Source organism: Thamnophis sirtalis, unplaced genomic scaffold (assembly GCF_051295495.1).
Source record: "Thamnophis sirtalis isolate CommonGarterSnake01/CBP01778 unplaced genomic scaffold, rThaSir2_p1.2 scaffold_1, whole genome shotgun sequence".
In the NCBI taxonomy this organism is placed as follows: domain Eukaryota; kingdom Metazoa; phylum Chordata; class Lepidosauria; order Squamata; family Natricidae; genus Thamnophis; species Thamnophis sirtalis.
The window spans coordinates 141880508-141903211 of NW_028261381.1; the positions used below are offsets into that span (position 1 = coordinate 141880508).

A 22704-nucleotide genomic window follows, 5' to 3' on the forward strand; every position below is an offset into this window, starting at 1 on the left:
CTGTTGAAAACCATTCTTGATTTCATGTTGTTTGGCTTTTAGTCTAATTTTAATTGTTTTAATATTTAAGCATTTAAAAATTAGCTATTTAATATGATTTTCATATGATTTTCATCATTTTATTCTTTTTTAATCTGTGTTTTATTTTACTTTTACATATGATCTTATTAATGTTATTTTCTTTATTTTGATATGGCCTATTGGCTATTGTGCTATATACGTTGCTTTAGAACTTTTGGTTCTAGTACCTAGTACCAAGTATGCAGATTAAAAGAGCTGCAAATTTTCCTTTGGGAAGAATCTCCTCCTATTAGCTGAGGGATATTTGATTTTAAGTGGGAGAAGGAGAATGTTCTGCAGTATGTAAAATTATACCCATGCAAGCAAACAATTTTCAATTGTTTCAAATCTTCCAACTCATAATTTTTCTAATAGAAAGTTGGTAATCTTAGAAACAGCACCTATGATAACATGCCATGAAATGTGAAAAATATACAACATACTACAAAAGTATCTACCTTCTTGAAGGGAAATGTATTCTCTTAAAACTTGGAACTAGAATTTTAATCATAGATGTAGTCATTAACAAGTGCTACTATCAGAGTTTTTCCTTTGGAATAATTGATAAAGTGTCAAGCAGCCAGAGAGCCTTACTGTATGCACTCAATGGTCCTAGAATTCCACATTATTGTCACTTCTAATGTTCAGTTGTTATATCTTAACTAAGATGCCAGCTATGGTTATAGAGGTCGAGATTGTCGCAATAATCTGTACCTCTTACCAACCGGAGAAACTGTTTACTTCATTGCATCTGTGGTTGTATTGTATAATGTTGAAGAACAACTCCAGAGACATTACATTGGTCACAATGATGATGTGAAGTGGTAAGCCATGGAAAAAGGAAGTTTGAAAAAAAAAATCAGAATAAAACTTTCAAAGATATATCTTTTAGTTTATTTCTGATAAAGAAAACATAATGGCAGGCTTAGCACCAAATGTCTGGGGCTATGAATGAAATTGTCTTAGAAATGATGGTGACCCTGGATTCACTGGTTAGAATGTGTGTGTGTGTGTGTGTGTGTAGCATTTAATGTTAGATAAGATATACAATAAAATAAGAATGTTTCATATGTATGTATGTATGTATGTATGTATGCATGCATGTATGTATAGCATTTAACGTTAGATAAGATATACAATAAAATAAGAATGTTTCTGGTGCACCTCAATAAATTTTTACGAAATATGAAGTAAAAAGTGTTTCGTTGTTTTATTTATGTTATAAAAATGCTTTTATTTTTTTATTTAATAAATATGTGTTTCCTCTCTCCCTACCTTTTTTGGGGGCAGCCTAGCAGTACATCCTGACAGGATTACCATAGCAACTGGTCAGGTTGCAGGAACATCTAAAGATGGAAAAGTAAGGTATTTTATTTCCTTAAAATGAAATTGTTCTTGCCCTGTGCTAGGAGTGTTTTAATATTAATATAGAGCAACTGTTGAAATAAATTCCTAATATTTGTGTTAGTGAATAAGATACTAATTGGTTAATAAAATATATGAAAGAAGTTGAAATTGCTTCTAGGCTTCATACTCCAAATATATTTTCAGTCTAAAAATGTATCAGTGTTGCCTTTGCTTAAATGTCTATGCCTTGTTATAATTTTTATTTGGACATTTCGTAAAGTTTCATAAATTTTCTAAACATTAGAGACATGCTTGTAAATTATTTTGAATTCAGTATCCAGCCTATTCATTTATATGATAGTTCCAATCTATAGCATTATTTGGTATGAGAATAATTTGTATCAAAATGAAGCTTTCAGATCCCATTAAAGGAGAATATTTATAGTTCCGGTTTGAAATGAGGGGTCCTTGGTGCTTTCTGAACTTGGTTGTTTTCTTGCAGATGTTTCATTATTCAAACTATTATATTCTAGTGGCTTGCCCTGTCAGTATTTGTGGGGAGTGATCTTTGGTTGTGCTGTTTACTGTTTCTGAAATGTTCTTGATGTATGGCAGTGTTATTCTTTTTAGGGCTTGGTTGTGCTATATTGGGTTGAGTGATCAGATACTTCGATAAAGTTGCATGGCTATCCATTTTGTTGAAATATGTTGTATATATGCTCTGTTTTCTGCTGTTCAGGATTGCTGCAATGAGTTTGTGCTCATCTAAATAAAGTTCTTATGCAGCTTCTCTTGTGGGAGGTTGGGTTGTTGCTTTGACAGTGGAGCACTTGGATGGTTTTTCTTTACATTTGTGTTTCTTGTTTGCCTTTGTGGTCTCTGCTGGTGAGGATGTCCAGGAAGGGTAGTGAGTTCTTCTTCTCTGTTAACTGGAGTCCTTTGCAAATGTTGTTGATGGTTCTATAGGTGTTCTCTAATTGATCCTTTTTTATTATGATGAAGTGTCATCTACACTATATTGCCAAAAGTATTCACTCACCCATCCAAATAATCAGAATCAGGTGTTCCAATCACTTCCATGGCCACAGGTGTATAAAATCAAGTATCTAGGCATGCAGACTGTTTTTACAAACATTTGTGAAAGAACGGGTCGCTCTCAGGAGCTCTTTGAATTCCAGGGAGGACCTGTGATAGGATGCCCCCTGTGCAACAAATCCAGTCGTGAAATTTCCTCACTCCTAAATATTCCACAGTCAACTGTCAGCTGTATTACGTGGAAGTGTTTGGGAACGACAGCAACTCAGCCACATAAACTTGTCCAATATCAGTGTGTGATCTCACAAATGTGCTTCTGGAAGAATGGTCCAAAATTCCCATAAACACACTCCTAAACCTTGTGGACAGTCTTCCCAGAAGAGTTGAAGCTGTTATTGCTGCAAAAGGTGGACCGACGTCATATTGAACCCTATGGATTAGGAATGGGATGTCACTTACAGTAAGTTCATATTCGAGTAAAGGCAGGTGAGCGAATACTTTTGGCAATATAGTGTATATCAAGGATCACTGACATCCAGGCCATGGCCCACCACCAGGTTGTGGCCTATTTGGAATTGGGCCACTTGAGTGACTGGCTGAACATGTGCATGCCTGCGGCGGGCCAACAGGCACTCGGGCACGTGCGTGCCAGCCTGCTGCTCATTCAAGGGATGCCATTATACTTATATTCTACTTATGGGCTTTCCATAGCTATCTGATTGGTCATTTTAATTACATAACATGGGATTAATTCTTAAATTTGATACAATGTATATAGTTTTCATTTATTTAAACATACTGTATTATAATAGTTTCCTTGAAAATGTTTAAAAAGATGTATTCATATCCTAAATTTGGTCTTTTAATATAGTTCTTCTGTCATTAATTTAAAAAATTAAATTAAAAACCTATGCCAGGCCTCCTTTCTGATATACATAAGCTTTAACATAATGAACAATGTGTTTTCACACAACTAACTTCAGATATGTTGTGGGATAAAATAAGGAGAAGGTGGTCTGTATGTGTAAGTTGAGCTTCTAAATGTAAGGCAAGTTATCAGTCAAATAAACTACCTGTAATCTGGTGAATTAGCCCACTGCACTAACTTCAGTCATCAACATATAAATATTTTCTGTCTCCTGTGCAAGTTGTAATTGAGACTTAAATTTACAAAGATTGCTCTCTAGTGGTCCTGTAAATGCATTGCATGTATATAATATATGAAAATATGTTTATATGTCAAATACAAGGGTTCTCCAAATGCATATTGGATCTGCAGTTAATTATAATTTGTAAACATATTTGTTTATGACTAAGTTTTAATTATAAGATTATTCAATTTTTAAAAATATATTGTATCATTTCAAGATTTTATACAATTTACAGATAAGAATGGCAAGCCACATGTCCAGGTATTTGTCAAGAGTCAACACTGACTTGAAGGTGCCTCTCCACACAAAAAGTATATATAATTAGTTTTACTGTAATAAGAAATTAGAGAAAGTGTTTATATAAAACTTCAGATTGTTCATATTATAGAAAGGGACACACCTTTCATATATTTATGAACTCAAATAGACTCCTATTAATTTTAGACAACTCATATCCCCGCCCCCAGTGCCCTCCAAAAAAACCAGGGACCCTTCTCTCTTCCCAAGAATTCAAGCACCAAAATTTTAGATTTAAAAAAAATAATTTTAGAATATTGATAATTCTTCATGTATATACTTGGAATATTTTTCAAAATTAGACTTTTGGGATTTTTGGATTGATTATGTGCTAGCAAGTTATAGCAACCACATATAATTTTTTCTCATGACAGTTGCCCCTAACATGGTCCTTCAGGACTTCCAATGATGCATTCATCACCATTGTAATTGACTTTATCCATCTTTCTGCTTGGCCATACTGTTCTCTTCCAGCTTCCCTAACATTAAAGTCTTTTCCAAAGAGCAAAGTCTTTACATGATGTGTTCGAAGTAGAGTGATTTTGGGCCTGGTCGTTTGTGCCTTACATGAGAACTTTGGGTTGATTTATTTGATAATCCATTTGCTTTATTCCCATTAGGACTTTGAATTGCTTCAGTGCATATGGGAGGGTAGCACCAATTTACAATTCTGAAAAAAGAATGTGCTTGATTAAAGATTTAGAATTGGAAATTGGAATTGGAAAAGTTTATTTATAGGCCGCCCTTTTCCCTGGGGGGGGGGACTCAGGGCGGCTTACAACTCATAGGGAAAGGGGATACAAACAATGACACATAAGCACAATACATAATTAAAAAGAACACAACATTCATACCATTCGGGTGGGGATGGATTACAATCTTTAGCCCCAGGCCTGACGGGATAGCCAGATTTGCAAATAGGTGTTACTCTTCATGCATTCTAAAGCATCTTTTTGCCTTCAATCTCAAACACTCCATAACTCTAATATCTGCACTTCAAATGAAACCCTAAGCTTAAAAGAGTGATTTCAATTAAGACCTCTAACAAATTTATAGCACTAATTGTGGACTCTGTCATTTGAACTGTAGCACTGTTACCACTTTCCATTTTCCAAATAATTTGAATATAATTGTTTTAGTGTCTATGACACTAGATCATTGAAAACATGAGAGTATCATGAGGTGATTAGTGGTCTCTGAAGCTGACCAATAGGAAAATACAGAAATCCTCAGTCAGTGCCTTCCTCTCCAACTACGTTGGTTCATGGAATAACCAAATAACCCCATTACTGCTCTACACAAAAACAGGGAAAATAAAGTTGTAAACATTGCCTCCATTTTTTGACTATATGTATATGTTTCATTTCATATGTTTTGCAAAAAAATTAGTTGTTACGAAGAAAAAGTGCAAAACATCAAGATGACATTCTTCTAGCATATACATTTCTATTAAAAGTAGTGATGATGGTATGGAACCATAGCATCACAGTATAGATTTGTTTGAACTCACTGGTCAGGAGAGTGCGGTGGCTCGGTGGCTTAATGATACTGGAGATGGTCTCAGCTCCAGTGGTTCAAGCCCTGGCACTGCATGTCAGGGTGAGCGCCTGTCATTTATCTCAGCTTCTGTCCACATAACAGTTTGAGAGCATGTTCTATACAAATGAAAATGCTTTCAAACAGATAAGTAACATTTTGGTGGGGAGACGAGCTGATGCTCTGTACAGGCAGTCTGATTCCTGATGGTTCTGACCCTTCCCAGTTGTGGCGCCCATTTGCAAGACAGCTCTGTGAAAGGAGGGGGCCTTGGGTGACACTGCAAGAAGTGCAGCTTATCTTTCTCTTTGGTGTGAAGCCAGCTCATCCTTGTGTGTGGCACACTTTGGGAAGCGCACAAGAATTTCCTGTAACAGGGCTGGTACCTTGGCAATCCAAGCCACTACTATGCAGTAGTATTGTGGTCTCCTGGCTACTGTGGCAACACCATATACTAATAACAACAATAACTGGCCAGAGATGGGTTAAGATAAAAGTTCAAAACATATGGTTTATATAAGCAGGTAGAATTAAGCCAGGAATTTTTTTAAACAGGGATTGTGACATTGACTAAAATATTGAATCTGTGTTCATGAATAAGGTTGTCTATGAAATCTACTGGGATCTTGATGTGCAGAGAATAGGAGGAAGAATGAAGGAAGAGTTTCTACCCAAGGGAAAATAGACTGCTTCCAAATGTGCAGAGCAGCTCATACAGTGGACATTTTGCCATGTGGCACAGCTTATATGCCAATGCCAGATCAGTGCAGTTCTACATGGGCAGGTATCCTAAACCTTTTAGCAGCATTATGCCCATAGTTAATTATTGTACCTTAATAGATACATAGAGTATAGAGTGGACTGTTGTTCAAAGTACCTGTCATTTGCCCTGAGCTGAGCTGATGACTTCAAACAGAATAATGACTGTTGTTAAAATATTCAAGTAACAAATTGCTGTAATAATTTGACCATAGAAAATAGAGCATCTTATTTTCTTACCTGTGTTTCTGCAAACTCAAAATGTTGTTCATTCCATTCAGGATGTTGAAAATTGTTTATGTTCTGAACTCTGCTCTTAAAGCATCTATTTTTGTTTGCTCATTTTCACAGCAATTGCTGCCTCATGTCCGCATTTGGGATTCCGTTACTTTGAATACACTACATGTAATTGGCATGGGATTCTTTGATCGAGCTGTTACATGCATTGCATTTTCTAAATCAGTGAGTAATATTTAATGTATATTTAATTTGCTTTGTAAGCTTTTCAGGGCCAATTATAAGTTTTTCTAAATTAAGACTGCTGGATGTCTATGGAGATTCTCAGTCATCCAGATCATAGTTGTCTCAAAGGTGCTTTTTCAAAAGGCAACTGGACTATGTTGAGACTGCTGGAAATTCTTCTTTTGTAACGAAATGCATTCTTGGGTAACTTAAGTGTGGGTTGTATAGATTTTACAATGGATGGTATATAATACTATTTGTTTCTAGATATTCTATCTGAACAATATGAATTAGTTTTGTTTGATTGAAATCTTTACTTAATTAAGGAAGTTTTAAGTATAAGAACATAGTTTTCAAACATATTTATAGATATAAATGTTGTTACATAATATCACTAAATAACTATCTGTATATTTTTCCCATTTCTTTACTTTTATTTTGGGATATGAGAAACATTTAGATGAAGAAAACAAGCCTCTCTGTCCCTTATTCCATTGTGTTTTTCTCAGTAGAAAAACTCAACTGCTCAACTGGAAGACAAGCTGGAATTAGCTGAATGCAGAAAGAGGGTCAGATTATTTCATTTGTTTTAGAATTCACACAGTGTGGGTTTTACATTCAAATACATAGTTGTTTAAGCAATTTGATCTCAACATTCTCAAGATACACCATTTTTTCAGGCAAAGTATTCATAATATCCTAAGTGCAAAACTGTAACTGGAAGATGAGTGCTTGGTTTTGAAATAGCAAACAAATGAGGGATGATGGAGTACCTCATACTTTATTTCAGAATGGGGGCAGTAACCTGTGCTCAGTGGATGACTCCAATGACCATGTGCTTTCAGTATGGGACTGGCAGAGGGAAGAAAAAGTTGCAGAGGTCAAGGTATTTTGCTTTTGTGTGTTGTACTTGAGACCAGAAGGTATTTTTGTGTGTGTGTGGTAAAAAAAATATCCATAATATTTCGCCTTCATTCCAACTTCTTGTTGATGTTGATGTGACCACTAGTCCTGCTATTAAATTGTTTTCCTGTTTAAATGTATCCATTATAAATGAATGCTATGGGAGAAAATATCCTGCCTCTTCTGTACATCTGTAATAAGGCTTACTTATTAGTGGAAGAAATCATAACAAACTTGTTCTGTATGGATAAATTGGAAATGAAGAAAACAGCACTATTCATAGCTCTCATTTCTAAACTGTGCCAGGACCTTATGGGACCGTATAAGGTGCAGATTTATCTTATAAATATTTAAGGTGCAGATTTATCTTTTTTGGTGTAAAACCCAACACTTACAACAATCCAATAACTTAAGATTCATGTATGAAAAATCATTATAAATCTTTAAACAATCCTTATTCATTTGTACGTGTAAGTAGACTGTATACGTAAAAGTTATGTTCTTTTAAGACATGACACATTTTTCAAACCTTTTCATGAAGTATTTTGTGTTTATTTGTTTTAATTTAAATATGAAAGTTACAGTGCACTAATATGGTATCAAACAAGTTCTTATAACTTAATATTAAAATTATTACTTCTATTTGCAAATTTAAAGTATTTTCTTCTTCTTCTAGTGCTCTAATGAAGCAGTATTTGCCGCTGATTTTCACCCTACAGACACTAACATAATAGTTACATGTGGAAAATCTCATCTTTATTTTTGGACGATTGAAGGGAATTCTCTTATCAAAAAGCAGGGATTATTTGAGGTACAATGTTTATGTTCATTTCTTTTTTCCCCTTGCAGCCAGAGTATCATTAGAGGAATGTTAATATTCTATCTCCCAGTTTTGCTCTGCTGTCGTGCTGTTTCTTTAGAAACACAAAGTCGTAAACCGACAAATTCATTTCTTTATTTCTTTTGTATTCTGAACTCCCTAGCAACCTTCATCTTACTGTATGCTTTTATTTCTTTTTTCTTTTTTAAATCCCAGCAAAATGATATTTCTCGTTAGAAACCATAAAATCAGTAATTTAATTATTTTAAAGTATTAAGTATTAACTATCCACTTAATCATGATTAAGTGAAGTTTGTTTTATTCCTGTTACCTACATAGCTAAGAATAATTAAAACTCAAAACTAGAGTTACCTACATAATTAAGAATAATTTTAAAGAGTTCAAATTACTATATTATTAAAAACATGGCTATTTGATGATTGCACTATTAAGATATTGCTTTTGCTACTGTTGATCACGATCACTTTCTTATTTTAGTAATCTTTCTGTGCTTAATAGAATCGCATTATGCACATTGTCATACTATATCTTTTATTATTTCTTTTCTCTTTTGCTTGATAAATCTTAAAGTGGAGGTTCTCTCTTTCTCTGTCTATTTCCTTGCCATTTTCCTGAGCTAATATTTCGCATCATCTACTAAAGAGATATTTTGGTTTTATCACACTTGTTCATACACTTTTTTGTCAAATTTATATCACCAATTATCTTTCAAGCATCTTAGCTGATAGACAATGGCTGTTGATACTATATTGCTTTCTAGAAGCATCAAGTCAAGACCAAGGGAGAGAAAGCATATATACAATATAGGCTATTCATATCATGTATGCCTATACTTATACAGTTGTGCTACTACATTAAGATTGTAATACAACTTTCTCACTTTTAAACAATAAGATTGTAATACAACTTTCTCACTTTTAAACAATGAACACAAGGCATTATTCTTTGAAAGATTACTGTATTTATTTATTTTTCTTCATTATCGAGGAAAGCAGTGTTTTTTAAAAAATTGTTAATACATTGATAACTGAACAGAATATATGAAATATATAATAAAAGTATATTGCTCATTGATATTCTATTTTATCATGTAGAAACAAGAAAAGCCAAAGTTTGTCTTGTGTGTGACATTTTCTGAAAATGGAGATACAATCACAGGAGATTCAAGTGGAAATATTTTAATATGGGGAAAGGGTAAGAAAAGAATGAACTTGCATAATAATAAATAACTTTAGAAATCTCTTTAGACATGGGCACAAAATAGAAGGTAAGACTTTGGGGAATGATCTTTGAGACATATTTTAATCCTATTTTTATGCAAAATGTTATTTTTCAAAATACTAAATAGGATTATATTAGGCTTATATTATATTATGGAAAGAAAGTATAGGTTACCTACATAAATTGCTTGGTTTATAAAAAAAACAACCCACCCACCCCATTTTCTGTAGATCAGAGGAAAATATTTCAATAGAGTACTTTCAGATATTTTCATAGTGCATCTACAACTTCTAGTCCTAGATTGACTAGACACAATAGCATTGTTCTTAATGTGTAAAAGGACAAATAACTCTTGAAATCTCTTTCTCTCCAATCTCTTTGCTTTGCAAAAGGGTGATGGTTGGAATTGACCAATTTCTGTAGGCAATTTTTCCTTTACATGACACACACACACACACACCCCGGGAGAGAAATTGAAGAGAAAGAGATTTCCTCAGATGAGACTGTTTGCTTTCTACATGTCCAAAGCAGTGCAATTGCACCAGCAGCAGGATAGGTCAGGCAGATGAATTGCCTATACAAATTTCTTGCTCCCCCCACCCATCCCTGCAAAACAAAGACATTGGAAACAAAGAAATTTCAAAAGAATACTATAAACTGTTTCTATAGCGTATTTGTGGCCAGCACAATTTCATTGTTTTCAGTATATACTGTATTAGAGCAAACAGCTTACTTTCTTGCAATCAGTTTCTCCAATCTTTCATCTCCACAATGGAGGAAAAAACAAAAAAACAACCGCATGTCTGGAACAAGACAAATATACATATTGTCTGCAATGGTGATCACATGGATGGGGGATGCTGTGAAGTTTGTAAATAAGTTGTAAGAGATTGAGCTGTTGCAATGGTTAGACTGCATTATTGCAGGCTAACTCTGCCCACAGCCAGGAATTTGATCCTGACAGGCTCAAGCTTGATGCAGCCTTCCAAGGTTGATAAAATGAGGAACCGATTGTTGGGGCAATATGCTGACATTTGTAAGCCACCCTGAATGCTGTAAAGCGTTATGTCAGCGTTATATAAATCTAAGTGCTATTGCTATTAAATAGGATAACCACTCAAGGCCCACTCCTTTAGGGAGTCTTAAGTGCAAGGAACAAACTGTTGAGCCTTTTCTATTGCGTTCCATTTCTTTGGAAAAGCCTATTATTTGAAATTAGAGTTGCTCCAACCCTGTTTTGTTTCATATAAGTCATAAAAATCTGTTTTTTAAAGAAAGTCCTAAGAGGAGATCTAGGATGTTAGAAACCCAACCCTGCTAACTTAATATTTTTTCTTCTCAAAATGTTAACATTTCTTTAAAGTTCCTGACTAGAGAGAAATTATAGTGGCCACCACACTGTATTTCTTTTAGCAAAGGAAAAGCTAAATGAATAAACCAATAAAATATTATTTTTAGTGAGCTTCTGTCCTCTTCTTTCCAGGTACCAACAGAATAAGCACTGCAATTCAAGGAGCTCATGAAGGGGGTATATTTGCCCTTTGTATGTTACGAGATGGCACCCTTGTGTCTGGAGGTGGAAAGGACAGAAAGTTGATATCTTGGAATAGGAATTATCAGAAACTTCACAAAACTGAGGTAATAACTTCAGGCTTTAAAACTTCCCTGATAATATTTTTGTTTTAAAGTATGTTCATCGTTTTACCACTTGAGGCACTTTTCCTTATTTCCTCTAAAAATATTAGTGTGATTTTCATTACCAATATCTGTATTCTAAGTACATATATTGATAACTTTTGATAAATCCCATAACTCACCTGTTTTGAAGAGGTCATATCTTTTGATGCTTATCCTACAAATTTGCCCTACATATTCCTATCCTTTGAAATATACTGTATTTTTAATGGCACTTTGCATCCAAAGATATAAGTACCTATTTTGCCGTTGCACCCTTGAATGATTGAATTAAGAGACTATATTTTCTAAAGAATTATCCTCTTTATTTGTGGGGGAATGCTTATCATAGTTCCATAGACCCATCAACTCTCTCTATAGATCTTGGAAGCTGGTGAATAAAATGCAGTCTGGACAAACAGATGGTTTTTCTTGGAAAATGTAAAAATTATGCATTTATTACATTTGGTCGTAACTACTTTGGATTTGTGACTGAGAGTGACTATTAATCTCTCATCTTTTCTTCAGTGTAAATTCTGTTTCTTAGGAAAGAATAGGAGGGGTCCTCAGCCGTGCTTGTGGAACTCTTAAAAAGGCTTTGTTTCAAACTAAAAAACTGGTCTCAACTTCATTGTGTTCTGCTTCTTCTAACAAAAGTTACTTCTGTCTTGCTTCCCAAAAGAAGTAACTGATTCAACTCAACTAGTATCTTACCCATCTCTTTCATATCTTTATATAAGCACAATAGGTTTGTACACTTGAAAAATAATTATATACACAGTCAATTTAACTATTTCATTTTTTTCTAAAACAGATTCTGGAGCAGTTTGGTCCTATAAGAACAATAGCAGAAGGGAAAGGTGACATTGTTTTAATAGGAACCACTCGAAACTTTGTGCTCCAAGGTTCTTTGTCAGGAGACTTTTCTCCCATTACCCAGGTAGTTATTATTTTTTACCATAATCTTCTTCTAAGACCCATGTTTTCAAAACATGTAAATTTATTATTTTTTAGAAAAATGCTGCATAATAAACCTGAACATTGCAGATGAGATAAGAACTTACTAAATACGTAGCAATTTTGTAGAAAGTCCATGTAACCCCAATTTACAGTTTTACAGACAGGGAACAGAATAGATTTTTAAAGCTGTTTTTCTCTAGTATTACCAATAAAAGGACCAGATGTGGAATTATCTGCACTTCATTTAAAGACAATAATCCTGGATTACTAAACACAGAAGGCCTAAGCCTTCCTTTATACAAAGCAGTAAATTAATTATGCATAAATAAATTAGCATGATATTTGAACCTTGAAATTATAGATTACTGCATACAGACAAGCCAGGATTATTTCTTTTTACCCAAACAAGTAGACTAATTATGCATGGCTAAATTAGCATTATATTTAAATGTTAATTTCAAATGTAACCTTTGGCCGAGATATAATCTAAGTGGTTTGTGCCTGGATTGTATACTAGCTTGCATATGTGTGTAAAACCAAGTGAAATTAAACATAATATGCATCATCAAATACCTTATTTATGTAATGTTTTGATAGGATTTCTGGCTTAATGATGTTATGCAAATTATTGTTCATCTTCCAAAGAAACGTTTCTATGTTCATTCAGGGCCATACTGATGAACTTTGGGGACTAGCAGCTCATCCGACCAAACCTCAGTTTTTTACATGTGGACAAGACAAACACATTATGCTCTGGGATGCGATCAGTCATCGTCCAATCTGGAACAAAACTATAGAGGTACTTTTTAAAAAAAAAATGGGGTGGAGTTAAAATATAATTTTGCCTTTATAACAAATTATTAAGTGAGAAATCGGGAATATTTTTAGAACTATCAGCTGTATTCACTTTGGACAAGCAAATCAAAGGAGAATCACTACTCAAAGTAGGCAAGAACAGAATCATTGCTATTATGTATTTCACTGTGTCCTTTCTTGGATATTCACATGACATTCATCTCAATACAATGTTAATTCATCTCAATATACATTATATATCCACCAACTCATGCATTCACCTCTAGAATCATTTTCATATAAATCCTATAAATTCCCATTCAGACAGCTGCTTCACTTACATAATATCAAAGCTTCCCATTCATACAATTTGTTTCATGCTGCTTGTGACAAATTAAGCCATTTTTCATCATGTAATACAGAAAGTTTTCCAGGTATTCACTGTCTGAATGAGAGAAGAATCGCCTCTCCCCATTTCCCTCTACTAGAGACTTTAGCAAGGAGAATTGACAAATCTTGTATTGTGGTGCACTCTCACTCTGTTCACAGTTAGAAAGATTTGACAGAAATGGTTCATTCAATTTTTCCATATAATAATGACTTTCCAATCAATTTGGATAGTCTGTTAGATACCCTTGTAGAGCATAAGGCCAACACTTTATGGACAACTGTCATGTAACATGCTGAGGATTTCATAACATGACAAGTTTTTAATTTCAAGAATGGCATGCTTCAACTTAAAAGACTCTTAACATTTGAAATATCATCCACAGCAATACTCTACAGGCATTCATCCAAACTTCATATACGTCCTGAGTGTTCACTTCTGAGACAAGTCAGCTAATTGTAAAAATCATGTTTAACGTATTTCAGTTTATTTTATTCTGAATGCTGAAAAAAACTGTTAAGTATTCATAGTTTAGTGCTTAACTAATAATTAGGTAACTATGATCGTTGATAGATTTATTTATTTATTTATTTGTATCCTGCATTTATTATTTTTATAAGTAACTCAAGGTGGCAAACACATCCAACATACTTTCCTCCACTTCTTTTCCCAAGAACAAGAACCCTGTGAGGTGGGTTGGGCTGAGAAGAGTGACTGGCCCAAAGTCACCAGCTGACTTTCATAGCTAAGACTTAGTCACAGTCTCCTGCTTTCCAGCCTGGTGCCTATAGTGAATTTATATACATTAAAAAGAAAGAAAGAAAGAAAGAAAGAAAGAAAGAAAGAAAGAAAGAAAGAAAGAGAACACAGTATTTCTATGTTGACCAGTTTAGTCAGGCTGCTAACTAGTGCCACCATGGTGATTAATAGTCTATCTGGATTATTTATGTATGCTCAGTTTTTGAGGTTTTTTTTCTACTTAGCTAAATTGTGGATTTTCCTGCATCTGCTAATAGGCTCTCTTTTGTGTGGATGGTACTGTCATGGCAACCTAAGCACTTGAAATAGAGGGAATGTCATGAGTATGTTTTGGAAACATAAAAATGACTGTTACTTTATTTGCATAAAATAAAATGTATTTGTGGTATTTATTTGTTTATTTATAAGGCAGCCCAATTCACCCTTAGTAACTCCAGGTGGTTTATAAAGATAAAAACCCAATATAAAAAAAATAAAAAGCAATGCCTCCCCCCCTCAATATCCTTCATTAATGTAAGATACAGCCCAAAGTCAATATAGAGCAAAACCATATGAATTTAGTTATAAGTGTATGAAGTCTAACTAGGGCCCCAGATTAAAAAAAATATTTATTTTATTGTATGCTTTGTTTTGTTTTATTGTTTTATTTTATTTTTTATTTTATTGGATATAACACAATCTACAGTTACTTCTTTGTTCTTTTTTGTATAGTTTCATTGTGTGACTTTACTTGGCAACTTCTTGTTATAACAATGGGCAGAAATTCAGGCAAAATAAATTAAATTGGATTAAATTTATTTTTTCCAAGAAGATCCAAGCAATCCCTTATATTTTCTACTTCATTCATGGAATTATTTTCTTATTACATTAGTTATAGGGTAAAGTGTTTCTGGCTTGAATGTCATTTTGGTTTACCTCATAAGAGTGACAGTAGATGACCAGGGTATGAGTAACATTGAGCTGCTTGATTCAGGAATAGGCACAACTGGTGCACAATATGAAGCTGTGTAACCTCCTAGTTCTTACTGCCGCCTATTCTTTAAACAGGAGTTGAGTCCAGGAAGACATTTAGATTTCACAGCAGAGGTGGGTTGCTATCAGTTCGCACCAGTTCGGTAGAACCGGTTTGTCAAATCTACCGAACCAGTTAGAAAAGGTTCCACCAGTAGACCCGGAAAGCAGGCCACACCTACAGAAAAGGTTCCAAAAATTTTTGAAACACACAGACACACACAGATAGACTCACAGAGAAAGAAAAGAAAAAATAAATAAATAAATAAATAAATAAATAAATAAATAAATAAAGAAAGAAAGAAAGAAAGAAAGAAAGAAAGAAAGAGAGATATGAAAGAAAAAAAAGGAAAAAGGGACAGAGACAAAAGGAAGGAAAGAGAGCGAGAGAGCGAGAGAAAGAAAACACATGGCCGGCAAGCCACTCCCACCAGGTCACATGGCCGGCAAGCCACTCCCACAAAAGAGGCCACAGAGTAGGTTCGAAAATTTTTGAAACCCACCACTGTTTCACAGAGTCTGTTTGGTACCAAAGATGGTAAAGTCCAAGATCCAGAAAGCCCTAAAACCCAAACTCAGTCTTGCCAGGATTTAGTTGGAGCCTATATGCCCTCTTCCAGCCCCTTTAACAGCCTCCAGGACTGGAACAGAGTAGGAACAGTATCCTATATGGCTCCAATTTTCTCTTCCAAGTTAGCTCAAGGGTTTATTTGATTTTGCAAAGTTCTCGATACAAATATTCAGTTCTGGAATCCTAGCATCATTTAGGCTTCATTTTAGTATATTGACCTTAATATCCTTTAAAAAAAATAATAATAATGCATAATTCTGTTACATAAATATCTTTCAGAAGTTTCACATTCAACAAAAATGATTTCACATTATTAGTCAAGTCCTTACATATTAATGATTTAATGTCTTAGGAACTTTATTCATATTATTGGTGATCGCTAAAATTTATTACATATTCTTCTCTGAGAGTATGCTGTATCAGGAAAATCTTATTTTCAATGCCACAGTTCAATATGAATATTTAAATTATGCTTCAAACTTCATATTACAAAATTATTTTATGGCTTTGAGGCACTTCTTTCTGGAATATATGGAATAATCCATTTCCCGTCTGGCTCAGGTTGTATTCCTTTACCTTTCCCAGGTGACATGCCAAGTAAAGTGAGTTGTTAACACTAGAGAAGAATTATTTAAAACAAGAATAAGAGCACATAAACTGTGTTTCGTAACAATTTGCTTTATATATAAATGTTTGAATGGCTATAATTGAACAAATATAATTCTTTTGGAACATTGTAGGATGCAGCACAGTCTTCTGGTTTTCATCCTTCAGGATCTGTAGTTGCAGTAGGAACACTCACAGGAAGGTAAGTCTTAAATATATTGCCTCAGATAATGGGTTTTCTTAGGCATTAAATGCAGGTAGTCTTCAACCTACAGCCTTTTGTTCAGCGTCTGTTGAAAATTGCAGCAGCACTGAAAATAGTGACTTATAGCTGTTCCTTTTACTTCTGACTGTCCCAGCATCCCCACAGTCACATGATTTAAAATCAAGTATGATGTATTTGTAACAGTTGCAGTATCCTGGAGTACCATGATTACCATGAGCCAAGGTGGCGCAGTGGTTAAATGCAGCACTGCAGGCTACTGCTAGATCAGCAGGTCAGCGGTTCAAATCTCACCGGCTCAGGGTTGACTCAGCCTTCCATCCTTCCGAGGTGGGTAAAATGAGGACCCAGATTGTTGGGGGCAATATGCTGACTCTCTGTAAACCGCTTAGAGAGGCCTGAAAGGCCTATGAAGCGGTATATAAGTCTACTGCTATTTAAAACTTTCCCAGCCGGCTTCTGACAAAGTCAGTGTGGGAAGCTGGATTCAATTAATGAACACATAATTCACTGCGATAATTTGCTAACATCCATGGCAAAAAAAGCTTGCAAAATCAAACACAGCTCACTTAACAATCACCTGCAACAGAAATGCTGCTCCCAGTTGTTATAAATTGAGGATTATTTGTATTCACACGAAGTAAAAGTGAGGTTATATCCTGACTGTCAAATGTTATTTACAGTTAAATTTGATCCAAACTCATATAAAGATTGACCATTGTATATGAGTTAAGACAGGGAAGGAAGAATGGTAATGATTGTAATAGTAATTAATAGTAATTATTTTTGCATGTCCCCATCCTGAATTGTTGATATTTCAGATTTTAAGTATTTGACATTCTGAAATAACATTTGATCTCATGTTCAAAGCCAAGGAATACAAGATATTTGTATACCAGCAAAACTCCCACCTAGCCTAGGCAGTTCACAAATAAAACATAAAAAGCAATATAGTGGTAAAGTAGAACAAAAGATGGCAAAAATTGTGCAACTACAAAAGCAGATGTGATGCAATGAATTCCTTTATGATCTACTCACAGCAAAGACATTTTCATTTAATCAAGCTAAACCCAACTCAAAGAACCTTTTTAGAGCTGTTTGGTATGTGACTCAATGTTGAATCCTATCAATATACTAATATCATATGAGGTTGATTATACCTAGTTTGGGCAGTTTTTCATTAGCAAAATGATCTTATGGTCCCTATGCTAGGCTCATCTAGGGCAGTGGTCCCAAGCCATTTTGGCACCAGGACCAGTTTCATAGAAGAACAATTTTTCCACGGATCTGAGGGGGTGGTGGTTTCAGTTTTGCGCACTCGCCCACCGTTTACCTTCAGGTGAAGGACCACTGCCTAACAGGCCATGGACCAATGCCAGGCCATGGAACAGAGGTTGGAGACCTCTAATCTAGGGCCACATTTGTTAAATGAATCACTGCAGTTGTTAAATTAATAACATGGTTTTTAAGTGAATCTGGTTTCCCCAATTACTTTGCTTGGCAGAAGGTCGCCAAAGAGTGACCCCGGGACACTGCAACTTTCATAAATGTGAGTAAGTTGCCAAGCATCCGAATGTAAATCATATGACCATGGGGATGCTGCAATGAGCATAAGTGTGAAAAATGGTTATGTCAGTTTTTTTAGTGTCATTGTGACTTTGAATGATCACTAAGTGAACTGTTGTAAATTGAGGATTACCTGTACTAGGGTTTGCTCAGTTATTTGACTGCTGAGGATAAGTTTTTTCAATTGTTTGTTCCAGTCCCCTAATAGAGCCTTCGTAATTGGCTTTTTATATGGTAGCTGTGGGACATGCTTCAGATATATAGATATTCCAGGATTCCACAGCATGGACATTGAGTGATGCTTCCTGGAGGGACCCAGGTTACCCTGTTTGAAACTGACTCTTTGGTTGTTAGCTGCATCCTGTGTTCAACTCAGGATGTTCATAACGATGTATAAAAATATACAGTATGTTGTTTAGGCTCATGTTGTGTATAGTCTATTCCGTACTATTGGGCTACTTTTTGTAGTTTAAGCCATGGATACTTTAGCATTAAAAACTAATTTGACTTTCTCTAATGGGATCTATATCACAAAATAAATAGCCTCTGGGGTTGAAATAGAGCTCTTCCCTTTTTCAGTTTATTTATTTACAACTTTTAGTTAATTTAGTTTTTATGCTAAAATTATATCTGTCATCCTTTAATATTTAGAGTAATACTTATATCCCATGTAAACCAACAGGAACTATTTATACGGAGAATACAAAGTTATACAGGCTGAACTGCTATTTTTGATCTGATTCAGCAGCTTTCCTATGAAACAACTTTTCCTCTTAATGTTTTTATTAACAGGTGGTTTGTGTTTGATACTGAAACAAAGGATTTGGTCACTGTACATACAGATGGAAATGAACAGCTGTCCACAATGTGTTACTCACCAGGTTTGGAGTTGTTTAATTTGGCAACATTTAATCAGTTGGTTAATCAAAAAAGAATTTTCATAACATAGTTATTAATCTCCATAAATAACAGTTTTGCCATTCTTGTTTCTGCTGCTCAGAATATCTGGAAATATAAAAAAGTTAATAGTGAATATATTTTGATTTGTTTAATCAGAATATCATTTCAATTGAAACAAACATTTCTTACTTTTTTCATCAATTGCAAGTTTGTATCATTTCATTTTGGCATAATGAAGCTACCGTGACTTCTTTTGATTTAAGTGTGGTGTCTAAGCTCTTGTACCATGTTACTAGAATCCCTTTGAAAATAGTAGAATAATGAAGTGTTGTATCAAAAATCCATATGCATCAGATTTGTCCTAACCTAAGATGAACTTTATGCTAGAATTCTCTGGAGGTAGAGCTGGATAGCTTGAAGTGACATAAAATATGGTTTTTTTATAAGCCGCAGGCTTATTGCGGAACCTAGAGTGGGATGGAACCCAGAGTGTCTTGTTTGATTGCTTGTCGCCAGGAGAGATTAGGGGGTGGGGGGTGTATTGTTTTTACTCTTTGTATATTGGGTTTATATTTTTCACTTAGAATCACTGAAAGTGAGTGGGCAGCTATATAAATTATCTAAATAAATAAGCAAATAGAATTTTAATAGAATTTAATCATATTTCCTTGTAGTAATGAGAAGCTTGCCAGGGCATATCCTAATCACTTTTGGAAACCAGATACCTCAGTATCCAATTGCTGCTATGACTATATGTCTTTTGCCCATTTGTCACTGGTGGACCATGCTGAAAGCTTACTTTCTATGTTGACTCAGCGCAGTTGACTTGTGCATTCATCCCTTATGATCCAAACCACCAAGTATTGCTGTTTTCATTCATTGATCTGAATGAAATATAAGTAACCAATTAATTAATTGTATATAGCTGTCCAGCTCACCAATGGTGACTATGGGGAGCAAACCAGAATAAATAAGAATAAATAAAACATACAATATAAAAATCTTATTAATAAATATCATAATAGCAAAAATACAGATTGCCCCTCAAGCAGCTAAGCAGGTCTTAAATTTTCTAAGCTTGAATAAAAGCTCTTGGTGAAATATATGCTATTAGTATATTATAATCCTAATATGATAACCATAAAAACCTCAAATTGTATTATGGTGGGTTCCTCAAGGGCAGTATCTATAATACAATTCCTTGTACAAAATATGAATAATAAAATTAAACAAATCCTATGATTAAAAAAATCAGCTAAGAATATGTTTTTAAAAAGAAATCATCACAGCTCAACACCATACCCCATAAGTCTAAAAACCTTTGTAAATCTTTAAGGAGTGAATATAACTGTCAACTCTCTGTTGACATTCCATGCAGAGAGTTGGCAGAGCCGGATCTCAGATTACAGTAGCTGGGTTGAGATGAATGAAACTATTGGATAATGTGATTTATGACACAGACTGAAGGGAGGACAGGAACATGGGCAAAGTTCAGAAGCAGATAAAGAAAGCAAAAAAGATGGCTGCGAATAAGAAATGCCTAATGAAGAATGCCTAATGAAGCTGTTAATAAATTACAGCTTTTTGTATTACAGTATCGGGTAGCTTATTATGAAGCCAGCATCGTTAGGGTGCTTTACAAAAACAAAGAAAATGTCATTGAAATGATTTATATCAATTGATAAACTTAGATGTCTTCATTTCCTGAAATAAGGCCAGATTTAAGCTGAAACATGGAAAAACTCATGTAGGAAAAAGGGATCTTTTGCTAGTGCCTTATTAGATGTAATCTTTCTTCCAGATATCTTTTAAAAGTGCTTGCTCAAGTAATAATTCTGCTTCATCAGTATGGTTACAGTTTTATTGTTTCTGTTTTGCAGATGGCAACTTCTTGGCAATAGGCTCTCATGACAATTGCATTTATATATACAGTGTTAGTGACAATGGAAGAAAATATAGTAGAATTGGCAAATGTTCAGTAAGTCATAATCTTATTACATACAAGCTTATTTTTGTATTTATTTAATATCCCGTTGATTTATTTAATATCTTGAAAGTAGCAAAATATTTGAATAATAAAAATATTTGAAAATATTAATTCTATTGAAAGATTAATGTATATTTAAATGATTAAATATTCTTTATAATTGTGCCTATCCTGGGGAACAGTATCTCTCCCCTAAAATGTACACGCTTCAAATTTGTTAGCCTTTTAAAAGGCCTAAAAACATGGTTCTTACTCAGGCTTTAGGATAGAATGTTAGTGATGTCCTGCACTGATTGAGGAGTTGAATAGAGTGAGTTTTTTGACATTTTTTTGTTTGCATTACTTCCAGATAGACAGTAACAATAATTTGGGGTTCAAAAACAAAAGAGTAAATAGTCAAGAATTTTTTGCATTTATGAACCAATAATTAAAATAATTTTGAAATTGGAAAATTAGTTACTGATTTCCCATTCAAATTATACAGTCAGGATTATTATAAAGTAAATACTCAAGGCAAATACAAGTTTTTAGGTCAAAGTATAATGGTTTGTGAGAAAGATGTTGGGAGACTGGACAAAAAGATGCTGCCAAGAGAATGGTCAGCTAAGAAACAGCTTAGTCCATAGTTGGATAGTGGATGGGAGATATCCTCCCTTTTTTATTTTTTATTTTGGACTGCAAAAGAGACGAGTGGGTGAGAGAGAAATATACTTGCAGACTTGCAAGATTCTGTCATTGTAGCTTTACAAATAGTATTAAGTCATCTGGCCATGTTTCCTATCTGGTTTGCCCCAGGAGGGTGAGTACCTTTTGGTTCTTTTGATATTTCAAAGTGAAAAAAGGGGTTAGTTTTTTAGTCACTCTACTGGAAACATTCCACAACTTCTGGTTTGTTGCAAGATGTAACTATGTATAATGTTATGCTGTTGGAATTAATACAATGCATCTCTTCATAGGGTCATTCCAGTTTCATTACTCACTTGGATTGGTCTGCTAACTCTCAGTATCTTGTGTCTAATTCAGGGGACTATGAAATCCTATACTGTAAGTAACAAATAGTATATTGCCTTGAATACAGACTTTGTTCTTTAGTACCAAGATTCGATTACAGAGAAGATTATCTTTGGTATTTTAGTTTTCAGTTAGTGTTGTCCTAAAGCTTTATCATTAATGTTACGTTTATTTTCATTCCCCATTCTTTATTCTTAATAGGGGTTCCTTCAGCTTGTAAGCAAGTAGTAAGTGTTGAAACCACTAGAGATATAGAATGGGCTACTTACACATGTACTCTAGGATTTCATGTTTTCGGTAAGTACCGTATATGACATTCAGTACTGCCATCTATAGGCAATTTATTATATTTATAATGTTGGGGGCATACCTTTTCATTCATCTCTTATAACATGTTAAGGCTCTTTTAATTTTGAGACTCCTTGTTTTATAGTATGATTTTTTAAAATTGATTATTCCTGGCTATAGTATTAATATCTGTTTCTATTCCATGCTTGTATTCTTCATAGTTAAGGGTACATGATCAATTTAATAGCACTACTACTGTTATTACTACATTGTAATCAACATAAATTCCATTTTTCTTTTTTTACAGCAGCATATTTGGTCTGGTGTCATACGTCGTGCTAAGCCATAATGAC

At 34.3% G+C, this 22704-nt stretch overlaps 1 protein-coding gene across 5 annotated transcripts in view; it reads left to right on the forward strand.

Annotated features, from left to right (window-relative positions):
- The window catches only part of EML1 (EMAP like 1), a 128315-nt gene that overhangs the window by 100848 nt on the left and 4763 nt on the right, over positions 1–22704 (forward strand). For all 5 annotated transcript variants that reach the window (XM_087726292.1, XM_087726277.1, XM_087726281.1 and 2 more), the window contains 14 exons: positions 735–884; positions 1351–1420; positions 6537–6647; positions 7438–7533; positions 8227–8361; positions 9486–9585; positions 11096–11250; positions 12101–12226; positions 12914–13045; positions 16511–16578; positions 18958–19046; positions 20946–21043; positions 22009–22096; positions 22265–22360. In XM_087726292.1, coding sequence (XP_087582418.1) covers positions 735–884; positions 1351–1420; positions 6537–6647; positions 7438–7533; positions 8227–8361; positions 9486–9585; positions 11096–11250; positions 12101–12226; positions 12914–13045; positions 16511–16578; positions 18958–19046; positions 20946–21043; positions 22009–22096; positions 22265–22360 — 1514 coding nt within the window. The remainder of the gene's footprint in view (positions 1–734; positions 885–1350; positions 1421–6536; positions 6648–7437; positions 7534–8226; positions 8362–9485; positions 9586–11095; positions 11251–12100; positions 12227–12913; positions 13046–16510; positions 16579–18957; positions 19047–20945; positions 21044–22008; positions 22097–22264; positions 22361–22704) is intronic.